This window comes from Danio aesculapii, chromosome 15 (assembly GCF_903798145.1).
Source record: "Danio aesculapii chromosome 15, fDanAes4.1, whole genome shotgun sequence".
NCBI lineage: Eukaryota > Metazoa > Chordata > Actinopteri > Cypriniformes > Danionidae > Danio > Danio aesculapii.
The window spans coordinates 41,461,982-41,474,855 of NC_079449.1; the positions used below are offsets into that span (position 1 = coordinate 41,461,982).

At 39.2% G+C, this 12,874-nt stretch overlaps 1 protein-coding gene across 1 annotated transcript in view; it reads left to right on the top strand.

Moving 5' to 3' along the window:
* The window catches only part of atm (ATM serine/threonine kinase), a 155,958-nt gene that overhangs the window by 20,260 nt on the left and 122,824 nt on the right, over positions 1-12,874 (top strand). Inside the window, exons 9-10 of the mRNA XM_056474506.1 lie at positions 8,638-9,012; positions 11,518-11,721. Of these exons, the coding sequence (XP_056330481.1) occupies positions 8,638-9,012; positions 11,518-11,721 (579 nt within the window). The remainder of the gene's footprint in view (positions 1-8,637; positions 9,013-11,517; positions 11,722-12,874) is intronic.

Sequence of the window (12,874 nt, forward strand, 5' to 3'; positions counted from 1 at the left end):
GCTATGTTCACACTGCGAGGCTTAGTGCTGAAATCAGATTTTTTTCTCAGATCCAATTTTTATGCGTGGCTGTTCACACTGCTCTTCTAAATGTGGCCAATATCAGATTTGCAGTGTGAACAGATCATGGTCCTTAACTGACCCGCATGCGCAAAAGTACAGATACGGATAGCACAAAATGTCTAATTATGCACACAATGTGTATACTGTATGAAGTAAGCACGTTGTCAGATCATGCCTATGATTATTACTCTTTTCACAGACAACCGTGGTGTATTTCATGAGCTGTAAAGGGTTGTTCTGCTACTAGTAATGTGTATTTCGAAATTTGAGACCAAAATAAGTCTCTTGTGATTGAAATTATTTGTGATTTATGACAAGCGTGACCACCAGACAGTGTAGTGAACTCATCAAGGGTTAATCAAGGGCACAAGCCTTTTTTCCTCTCGGAGAGAAAGTTCCCCCTCCTTTGCACACGGATCTATAACACCCACGACGCTCTTCAGCTTCGCGATCAACCCGTGCCTTAATCGTTAACCAGATTAGTTAACAAGCACCAGTTATGCCTTCAAAATCTTTTTCAACATGAACAACCAACTTTCTGTGGTAAAGTAATCGCCCTGTGTGCCATTCTACTATGCTGCTGAGGAGTAGATGATGTTTGCAGCACAGAATAATGACGCATGTCGCTCAAAGATTATGTAAAAGTCACATGAAATCCAACATAACCGTTCACACTGCGGTCGCATTGCAAAACATCAGATCTGTGTCTCATTTAAGACTACATATGAAAGCGGCACAGATCTGACCTGAAAAGATCGGTTTGGGCTGTTCACACTGTCATCACCTGAGTCACATGAGAGGGAAAAAATCTGATTCGGGCCACATTTGCCTGCAGTGTGAACGTAGCCAAAATGTGATCCCCTGACTGGTCAGATTGGGATCCTGAGGGAAAAGTAGTCAAACTAATTGACTGATTTAAGACTGGAAGCAAGACTTTGGGGAGAAATATGGCTCTGGTTGAAGCAAATATGCATAACTCGCTGGTGGACAAAGCATAAAACTTGCTGACATGCTTTGCAGAAGCAAAAGCATTTGCAAAGATTTCCATCTAAGGTCAGCGGACTGTAAAGATTGCCAACCCAGAGACAAACTATTCATTAGCATATGATACACAGAAATGGTCGCAACATACACATTCATTGTGGAGGCTGCTTCATCAGATACCATAAGCTGTAGCAAAATAGCATATTTGAAATATCACAGCACATGGTGTCCAGACTACAACTCCTCCACCATGAAGAGAAAAAGAGGGTTGGACCCAGAGTCCAAACTCAAAGTTGTAGGCGAGCTGGATCAAGACAAGACTATCTTTTGGTGACAATAGGTCCTTCTGAAGTGGAAGTTTCCACCGTCTGTCTGCCAAAAATCTCAGAAGCATGGGAATTCCACTTGTAAGACAAGGCATCCTGTCTCAATTGGCTGGATGTCTCTGTTCTTGTGAACCATAAGTGACCATAAGTGGTTGCCTCGGTTGCAAAAAGGTCCGCTTCTGCTATTCTGACCTGTTGCCATACATCCAGGTGGCGCCTCCATTTCCCTGAGTGCAGAATGACTCGGGACCAAATATCTACCACTTGGTTGCTTGACCCAGAAAGGTGAACTGCCCTCAGCTATGTTAAATGAGGACTATACCAAGTGAGAACCTTGTGACTTAGAGGCAGAGATATTGCAGATCTTGTGCCACATTGTGATTCAGATGAAACACTGCTGAGGTGTTGTCTGACCACATAATCACATGAAGGCCTGCCAGAACTTGTAAGAAATACTGCTGGGCTAAGAAAACCATGTGTAACTCCAGGAGATAAATGTAATCCCTGATCAGAACTGGATACCATGGACCATAGATAGACCTGTCATTAGATGGTGCCCCACAACCGAAGAGAGAAGCATTGGTTGTGGCTATTTTCTGGATATAGGAATGACTTCTAGACGCACACCTAACATCAAAAGCTCCCAATATGATCACAGCTGTGGCAGCTCCTGTACGTGTTCCTGAAGCAGACTAATGTTCTGGACCTCTTGTTGTCTTAAGGAGTCATGTAGCATCCAGTTGTCCAAGTACAGTAGGTAGGATTCATAACCCTCTGGACCATAGAATGTTCAGAGCTGCAGTCATGCACCTTGTGAACTCACTTGTTGTTGTAAAGTCCACTAAAATGATTTTTCCAACAATAGAACGTTGGTGTATCTGCATGGAAAAAAGACACAACCTCCAAATAGTACCAAGAGACACAAGTGTTGTTAAATCCTTTAATGTGATGCAATCAAAAACAGGATCATCAGCCTGAAAAAGGAGCTAAAGCCACTACATAGCAAAGAGAAGCACAGACTATTCCACAAAGTCCTTATTTGCATCATGAAATAAATGGAAACTGTAAATGTATCAATGTAGGAAAGAACACAAAACCGCTGGAGTGTTCAGTATTAGGGCAGGGCAATCAATTGAAAAATAATCGAAATGGTCGCTGAGTCTAGGCAAGCCTTACTTTGCACTACACTGAAGATGATTAGAAGCTGTGCCAGAGATGGGTTGAGATGGCATATTTTCCATTAAATAAAATTTTTTATTTACATTAAAATATTTGTTTATAGAAAATGCCAGAATATCATTCATTCATTTTCTTTTCGGCTTAGTCCCTTTATTAATCTGGGGTCGCCACAGCAGAATGCACCCAGAGGAAACCAATGCACACATGGGGAGAACATGCAAACTCCACACAGAAATGCCAACTGACCCAGCTGGGGATCAAACCAGCCACCTTCTTGCTGTGAGACGATTGTGCTACCCACTGCGCCACTGTGCTGCCGATGCAAGAAATGCACTTATAATTATATTATATAATTAGTTACATAATATATTATAGTAATTATATAATTATAGTTATATTATAATGTTATAAAACAAAATATTATTTAACGGAATATACAAGAGTATTTTATTTGGAAGAGATACTGCTTATTTTCTACTTTTAATACTTTTATTTTCTACTTAAAATATTTTAATGGGCAACACAGTGGCGCAGTAGGTAGTGCTGTCGTGTCACAGCAAAGAAGGTCTCTGGTTCGAGCCTCGGCTGGGTCAGCTGGCGTTACTGTGTGAAGTTTGCATGTTCTCCTCGTGTTTGTGTGGGTTTCCTCCGGGTGCTTCGGTTTCCCCCACAGTCCAAAGGCATTCGGTACAGGTGAATTGGGTAGGCTAAATTGTCCACAGTGTATGAGTGTGTATGGGTGTTTTCCAGAAATGGGTTGCAGCTGGAAGGGCATTCGCTGCATAAAACATATGCTGGATAAGTTGGCAGTTCATTCCACTGTGGCGACCCCAGATTAATAAAGGGCCAAAAAGAAAGCCAAAAAGAAAATGAATGAATGAATAAAATAGTTTATTTTGTTTCCAAAAGTACAAGTTATTTATTTTCACTTTTTATAGGATAAAAGTGACTGTTGGTTTTAGGCAATGCGTGATTTAATTTCAGTTGTTTAATGTTGATGTACAATAAATAATCATAGATAGTAGATAGTGTATGTTTCCTTCAATTTTTTAAAAATCAAGTAATGCACCCTTCATTCAAAGTGAGCATTTTTACTGTACAAAACTTGTTCGTGAACTATGAAGGCAAAATAATAAAATAAAATAATCGTTCTTTAATCGTAACCGAGTTCAAAATGTTCAATTAATCGAGATTTAGATTTTAGGTCAAATCACCCAGTCCTATTCAGTATCGCAATATCGAAGGCAAGCATATCATAGTAGTAACATTAGTTTAAAAGTAGCCAAAACGCATATAATAATCCTCACAAAAACATCAATATCAGCGGAGAACCCCTAATATAACGAATAGCTTTGTAAAAACACTAGCCAACAGATAAAACTGATAAACATAAGTATTATTGTGAGCTCGAGAGTTATAAAGAGCCTTTACACGGGAGGAATCAGTCATGAGTTTCTAGTTCACTTTCAATGGGAGACATGCAACAAGTATCAAACGGGTTTGCCGGCAGATTGGAGGCAGCGCAAGCAGTGCGTGTGCACCCAAAATCCTACCATTTTTACGAGTGTCGTTTGTTTCTGTTGATGTAGTCTTTGACACTGCTTTTCTCTGGTCTAAATCATGGCAAATCTTCAGAAACAACTCCACTTCTGCCAAACAAAACAACAACAGCAATAAATACAATAATTAAGAGCAAAAAGATAAATTTGACCTTAAAAAGTGTAACTATAGCAGCTCAGCCCTGAGACTGCATTGTCAACACTGGATTTACCTCACAAAATGCTTTCACCTTGAGAGAAAGTGGCTGCCTCATGGCAGTTGCAATGCTCGCTGCATCCTGTTTAAAAGGGCCAAAACCATAGACTGTAAAATATATGGACGTAGCATCCGTGACGTCACCCATAGGTTTCTGAAGAGCGCAAAAGAAGCTACAAGTAGGCGCGGCCAACCGTCGCCATTTTGTTCGCACGTCATCTCACCCATGGCAGGATACCAAACAAGGGCAAAGAGGCGGAGAGTGGGCGGAGCTACAGACACCTGCTGGCATTTTGCTTAGACCTGGCAGACAGACTTTACTTTGGGAGAAACGCTTGATACTTTATTACCTGTGACTCGTTTGTGTTCTGACCACATGTGCTTGGCTGTACACTATATCAATAAAGTGTTTAGACTTTTAAAAACACTGCTGTAATACATTGAGCCACTAAACATTGTTCTTATGGTGTTTTTCTACAGGAGAAAAATGCGAATTACTTCCAAACACTTCAAATATAGTCTGTGTTAGTAAATGCAAGACTATTGATGAACTCCAGCATAACACTGTATGATAACGCTTCAGACGACTGTTCTAGAGTCTACAGCTAATCAATCTGTCACATTCTGGAGTGCTTTACAGCTCTTAAGAACATTATAAATGATAAATGATCTTAAATAAAACACACACATTTATAGAGATGGTATATAAGTATATAATTTTACTCACATGGGAAACGGAGGCCACGTGAATGGTTTGTGAGCACAATTAAGTGCACACAGCATCCCTTATCATCTGATAATTGTAAGAAATAAGTCCAAAAGGCAGCTGACTGTGTAAAGCCACAAAAAAACTAAACAAAAATACGATGAATATGCCGAGATCAGTGGCTAATCTGCCGGATTCAGCTGAGGTGAAGTGACGGTGACCAGCGAGACCTAGCTGTCACTCAAGTGGCCACGCCCTTAATTATGCAAACTTAATATAACCTAATTTAAAGGAAATGTATGAGTTATAAAAAAATTCACCCCCCTCACAGTTGTCATGGAGGGTAATAATAGCTATATGAACCAAAATCGTTCTTTGTACCAGGCTGTAAACACCTTTTTTTCTGCTGTAAAGTTGGCCATTCTAACAGTGGGCTCAATTGAAATTTGCTCTATTATGGAGCCAGGACTAGCGGAATTTTGATGAATTGCAGTTTCAGTTACTTCCGTATTGGCTTCCCGAGGGAGAGCGGGAGGTTGCCGCTTGGCCAAAACAGGCAAAACTCACCGATGTTGAAGCAATTCAAAAGAAAAAAACTCCTTAAAATCACTATATCACAGCTTTAGCTCTGGCAAGTGGCATTTGACAGCACATAAATCTATTGAACGACCTATCTTAACGAAGAACAACCTATCCTAGCCAAGCGGGAACTCAAAAGAGGCTGATTACTGAGCTACAGCAGCTCATGTCCATGAGACTCCGCCCATGTCACCATATGACCATTTTGGTATACCGACTCAACCTGTCTAAGTGGCACAGAGACAATCCACCAGATATGGCAAACGTACACACATCCTTTACTCAAGTAGAAGTACAGATACACATGTTCAAAATGACTAATGTAAAAATTGAAGTACTGACTACACTTTTGTACTCAAGTAAAGAAGTACGGCCTGAAATAAGTACTTAGGTAAAAAGTATTTAATATATACCTATAGTATACCATTAAAATATTTTGCTTAGAATACTATGCTATATGCTTTGCTATAGCTACTATAGAATATTATAATAAACAGCATCTTATATAATTTGGTATGTGTATGTGGATTCAAATATGTAATTTACCACAGCTGTAGTGGTGGGACAGTTCAAAATGCAACTGGAAAGTGCTTAAAGTTCTTCAGTTTGACTATGGAAAAGGTGTAAGAGCCCTGTGTCTGTTGAAATAAGAGGTTAGAGTATAGTACAGAATCATTATGCTTCAAAACACTGAAAACTTAAATAAGTTTGATTATCCAATGAGATGTAGGCAATTTAAAATAAATTTATGAATTTGGTTCACTGAAGCACGCATAATTATTACACAAGCTACTGAAAATAGCTGACCCCCCTATAGTCAATGTATAATTCACACCCATTCACACTTTAGTGTATATAATACACGCTTAAACTATAAAACAGTATGAATTCTGTTCTAGAAAATATGAACTAAATAAATAAATTACAATGCATACTGTTTTCATAAAGTATTTCATTGCTTTAGTAGCCTACTAACTGTACAAACAGTGACAAAAAAAGCACATGATTGTTAAAGTTTTTTTGTGGTATTAGATTGAAAGATCAGAGAGATACAGTACACCATGATCAAATGACTTTAGCCTAAGCCCATTTCAAGAGTTAGATATCCCACTTAGATATGCTAAGCATTTATAGCAGGTTTGGTATTCTGTCCCGGGAGAGAACCCTGAGCTCGGAGAGACTTGAAAGCTCCCCGAGAGCTCCCCCTTAGAAAAGGGAGGAAAAGGAGGAGATGGGGTGGAAGGGGGGATTCTTCCAAAACGAAGATAGAGCCGAGGGGAGAAAACAATCTATTTATTGTAAACTAGGATCACTCTGATTGGATTATTACTGATTACAGATGAGCAGCCAGTCGTGCTCAATCATATCACGTGCTCCTCTCCAAATTAGTTTATGAAACTTCACTTAAATGCAAGATTTGAACAGGAATGCTTCACTTGTTTACCTGTGATCCGATCAACCATCTTATTACCCAGGACATGACATCAGTCATGTTTACATTGCTGATTCCCTCTCTCTCATTCAAGTTCACTCTTGCCACTATTGCCGTTCCCATGGTAAGCTTAATAAACAAGCCTACTTACAGCACATGATCAGAGGTTGAAAAAGCCATGCACTGCAGCACGCAGGCATGCAACAAAAAAAAAAAAATTTGACTCAAAAAGGCATTCAAATTGTGCAATGGCAAGAAATATTATAGATCGCGCCACAAAACACATTACACAGAGTCCGCCTGAAAGAGGTGGTCTGGGGTACGGTTCACGTGAACTCGGGTTCGGTTTACTTTTGATTTAAACGCAATCGTACCAAATAACGAAAGTGAACTTCCAACAGTACAACAAACTATCGTTTTCATAACGTTCATTCGCATGTGTGTGTGTGTGCCTTTGTATCACATACTGTACCTTGGACTGAGCCAGGGCAATCACAGTGATAATGTCTGCTTGTCTCCTGTTCTGAACGCTTATAATATATTTGAAACGTAAATATCATATGCAACTTTAGCAAAACATAACTGTGTGCTCCTACTCCATTCAATTAGTAGTGACCAGTGCATAGCACAAACCGCGTGGGCCCACCTACAAGAGGTGAAGGTAAATTGCATCAAAATCTGACTCCCTTTACGTGCATGCGCATCACGCAGCGCCTGCGGTAAAACTCAGCGTTTTTTCAGAACACTTATCGATCATTTTTTTCCCACAGTTAGAGCAAGAACAAACATAGAAGCGTTGTCTGCTTGACAAGCAGCACCCAATTTTGTTCAAAAAGATTTAAAACGCCAAATAGGGAGAATTTACACCACATTTCGAAAGTAAAACATACTCTAATCTGCACATTAAGTGCAGTGTGTGGGTTAGAGAGGGGCAGTGTTTCGATGTGATCCTGTTATGTTGTGGTTCTGTGACTGCTGGTTTCCCTTGCTGTATGGTTAAAAAAAATTATGACAGAATAACTAGGTTGATTTCAGTTTAAATCAATTAAGTAAAGTATTAATCGAATATTTTGGGCATTTTTTGTGAGTTCGGGTGGGTTTTGGACAGCTTACGGGCTGCAAAAATTCTGCTATTTCTGGCAACACTGTCAATGATGCAAGTGCATTGGAGTTCAGAAGGAAAAAAGACAGTGTGAACACAAACCACCCGAGAAGGTGGCAATCGAACTTGGGTATGGCAATTGAATCAAGCGTAAAAGCACCCTAAAATGAAAGTAACAGGCCCAATTTAAAAACGTAAGGAGTAGAAAGTACAGATATTTGTTCAGAAATGTAAGGATTGAAACTAAAACGTTTTTAGAAAAGTTAGTAGTGGAGTGAAGTACTGACACCAGAAAATTTACTTAAGTACAGTAACAAAGCATTTGTTCTTTGTTACTTCCCATTTCTGCAATTCACTAGTGCAATTCACTAGTACTCTCTGAATCAGGAGGATTTATTTATTTATTTTTTTACAGTTCAATTATTCTTCAGTTGAAAAGTTGAAAAACATAAAATGTCAAGTTATTTTAAGAAGATTAATTTGCAATGTATTATTCTTTGTCACTCAACAGGTTACAAGTCACAGCTGCTCTGATATCCAAATACCCATCAATCCTGCTTACTGATGATGTTGTGCCTCTGCTGGGCTTACTCTGCCAGCTTCAGGGTGAACAGCAGCGTCGAGGTGAGAGGGCACCGTATGTCCTGCGCTGCCTGAAAGAGTTGGCCCTCTGTCATGCCAAGAGCTCGGCAAACTCCTCGGCTTGCACAGCTGAACTGGGCCGTCTGTGGGCCAGAGTTTGGGTTCTGGCTCTGCGTGGAGTGAGCTCAGCCCAAACTGGCAGTTTGTGCCTGGAACTGTTGCGAATCATGGTGCAGGAATCCCTGGTACCCGTTGATAGAGAGTTCTGGAAGGTCTTCTCTGGTGCTGTTTGCAAGCCATCTCTGTGAGTTTTTTCACTCATCGTTTAAATATTAGTAGGAAACAAATAGACAAAACATTACTAATTTAAAGAAGTAACAAATTAGCATTACACTTTTTAGCTAATATAATATGTGTATCTGTCTGTCTGTCTGTCTGTTTGTTTGTCTGCCGACCCGCGGACTATTTACAGCCCTCACTCCGGCCCGCAACTCACGTCAAAAATATAACGACATTCGGCCCGCCAAAACATTTTTTTTTCAACCACTATCATTGTTGTGCACTCATGTCTAGCCACTTGTGGTTTTGACCCGCCACCTACTCGACATTTAAAGTGCTGCATTCAGATTAGTTTTACTTTTATTTTCTCTCAGTGTACAGTCGAGAGTAACACACATGTGTTTTAATTCTGTGGCTGATTTAAATATTAAAATATTTAACTGTAAGTGCTCTATTTTTAATAAAACTCTATTTTTGTAAATATTCAAGGGTCGTTTGATTATTATCAGTTCTATTCCACTTGTATTTTGTTGTACAAACACTTCATCGTGGCTTACACGTTGTGCTGGTGGTGTAACAAATATGATAATTTTGCTAATATTTGATTCAAATGGTCTCATTTAATAGATCCTCATACGCTTATTAAGGTTTGCATAAAAACTATGTACATTAGTAAAACTGTACTGCTAGTTGAATTGAACTTGTTAAAGTAAATTTGAATATGTACATACTTTTCCCCTATATTTTGTAGTTTAACTAAAAAAGAAAGATATTGAGAAGAACAACTGCCAGTAAAGTCACTTAAGTTACCCAAACTGCTTTCTGCTGTTCTTACACTATTGGGATAATACAGTTGGTTGGGACAGAATAATAATTATTAAGGCTATTATTTCTTTATATTTTCATAACAATTTAAACTAGCCCTTCAATATGTACAACAAATGGAAAAACTCTGTGGAAGAATGACTGGGTGTGTATCTAATGCTCGGCCAGATAATACAGATATATTTCAGCAGCTGATGTGTGACACGATAAACGTGCTGATTTGCATTATCACTGGTGACAGATAATGCTTGACATCTAAACTTCATGTCTGTTGTGCTAAAATGCATCGATTATGTCAGGTTTCCACTTTTTTCTTGTGCTTTTATGTTAAAACGGCCCTCCTATGAATTGTCAGTCACTGAAATGGCCCCTCGCCAAATATGAGTTTGATACCCCTAAACTAGACAGACAGACAGATAGATAGATAGATAGATAGATAGATAGATAGATAGATAGATAGATAGATAGATAGATAGATAGATAGATAGATAGATAGATAGATAGATAGATACCTGACAAAAGAAGGTCAAGGTGCTCAGGATTGGCCAGCCCAGTTACCAGATATGAACATTATTAAGCATGTCTGGGGTAAGATGGAGTAGGGATCTCAAAGAATCTTGATAAATAGCTTATAGCTTTCTTTGCCATTCCAGATGACTTTAATTAATAAGTTATTTGAGTCATTGCAGAGATGACTCAAACACAATATTAATTCTTTCTCCACTGCACCAGGACTTTATATTGTATACTGTACAGTATTTCTGTTAAGTGACAAGACTTTGTCTGAGCAAAGTTAGACCTTACTGTCCAAATTAAATAATAAAAAAATAACGTCATGATCATGTTTTATTTTGGTTAAATAAGCGTATTCTAGAGGCCTTCGTCCGTCATATAAGCCACTTTTGATACCAAATGATCAACCAATAGTCAAGTTATTATTTGTTGTTTCTAAAACTTGGATAGGCGACAAGACTTTTGATAGATAGATAGATAGATAGATAGATAGATAGATAGATAGATAGAGACCTGACAAAAGAAGGTCAAGGTGCTCAGGATTGGCCAGCCCAGTTACCAGACATAAACATTATTGAGCACGTCTGGGGTAAGATGGAGTAGGGATCTCAAAGAATCTTGATAAATAGCTTATAGCTTTCTTTGCCATTCCAGATGACTTTAATTAATAAGTTATTTGAGTCATTGTAGAGATGACTCAAACACAATATTACTTCTTTTTCCACTGCACCAGGACTTTATATTGTATACTGTACAGTATTTCTGTTAAGTGACAAGACTTTGTCTGAGCAAAGTTAGACCTTACTGTCCAAATTAAATAATAAAAAAATAACGTCATGATCATGTTTTATTTTGGTCAAATAAGCGTATTCTAGAGGCCTTCGTCCGTCATATAAGCCACTTTTGATACCAAATGATCAACTAGAAGTCAAGTTATTATTTGTTGTTTCTAAAACTTGGATAGGCGACAAGACTTTTGATAGATAGATAGATAGATAGATAGATAGATATCCATTATTAATCTTATACTGTCAGTTAAAATTTTTTTCAAAATGGTAAAGAATGAGTCAAATGTATTTTTCTGCTTTACTAACCTAAATAAATTATCAAACTGTAATCGCATTTAACTATGACTATTCATATGATGTTAGTTACTCTCTATAATGTTCTCTTTTTTGATATCTCTCCTCAGTGTTAGTGCCCTCAGTTTGACCCTGGCCTTGATGAAGTGCTCCGTCCCTAAAAGTGTCCATAGTCGAGATGCCCCCAGTGTAGTGCTGACAGATGCGGGTGGAGAGCCGCCCTCTCTGAGAGACTCCATTATCAGCTGGCTGATCATGAACGAACAGAATGAAGAGACAGAGGAGAACTGCAGACCTCACCTCATTATCTCCAGGTCCAGCATCTCTAAATAAACAGTTATATATATTAGGCTTGGGCGGTATCCAAATTTTGACACTGTCAAACCTCCTCCCTATTTTACCTCGGTATATGGTATTACCGTGCATAATAAAAACATAATGATGTAAGGCTCAGCCAGTGTCGCCAAACTGTTGGCTTGTGCCTAAACCATTCAGAAACTGAATACCGTATATGCGACGTTAGGTTCGCGGTCACCTGTTTGTCTTGTTTGTATTAGAGATCTGTGCAGGACGCTCTCTCTCATTCGCACACACACACACACACACACACATAGATAGCACCAAGCCAGCGACGCACAGCATCATGCGCTCTCTCTCATTCACACACACACACACACACACATAGATAGCACCAAGCCAGCGACGCACAGCATCATGCGCTCTCTCTCATTCACACACACACACACATACACACACACACATAGATAGCACCAAGCCAGCGACGCACAGCATAATGCGCTCTCTCTCATTCACACACACACACACACACACACACACACACATAGATAGCACCAAGCCAGCGACGCACAACATCACGCTCTCTCTCTCATTCACACACATTCTCACACACACACACACACACACTCTGACACACACACTTAAACAATATCCACGTGGATGCGCGCATGCTCGCTTGCTCGGGAGCGATATTGTTAGATCGCCCGCTCCCGTTCAAATTACACCAGAGTTACCAACCGCTCCCGCGCTTTATTCGGAAATTTAGTCCCACACCGCAAGAAATCTGGTCGGGTCCTGCGGTATAGCAGCGGGAATGCAGACCTCTAGTTTATATTTACCATGTCTCCCTTCTCGTTCCTTCGAAACCCGAAATACTGCCAAACTGCAGAGGTTGTGTTCCTTTTCGAGACCAGGTCACTTGGTCTCTTTCTCTCCTCCACACTGTCCCATGATGACAATCACGCACACACATTTTTAGGCATTAAATAAATAATATTTGATAATTAATACTTGTCTCCTATATAAGTGCATTGTTTTTTATAACAGTATTGATACCGTTGCTATTTTTAGATCCCGCAGTATACCATATTACCGTATTACAGCCCAAGCCTAATATATATATATATATATATATATATATATATATATATATATATATATATATATATA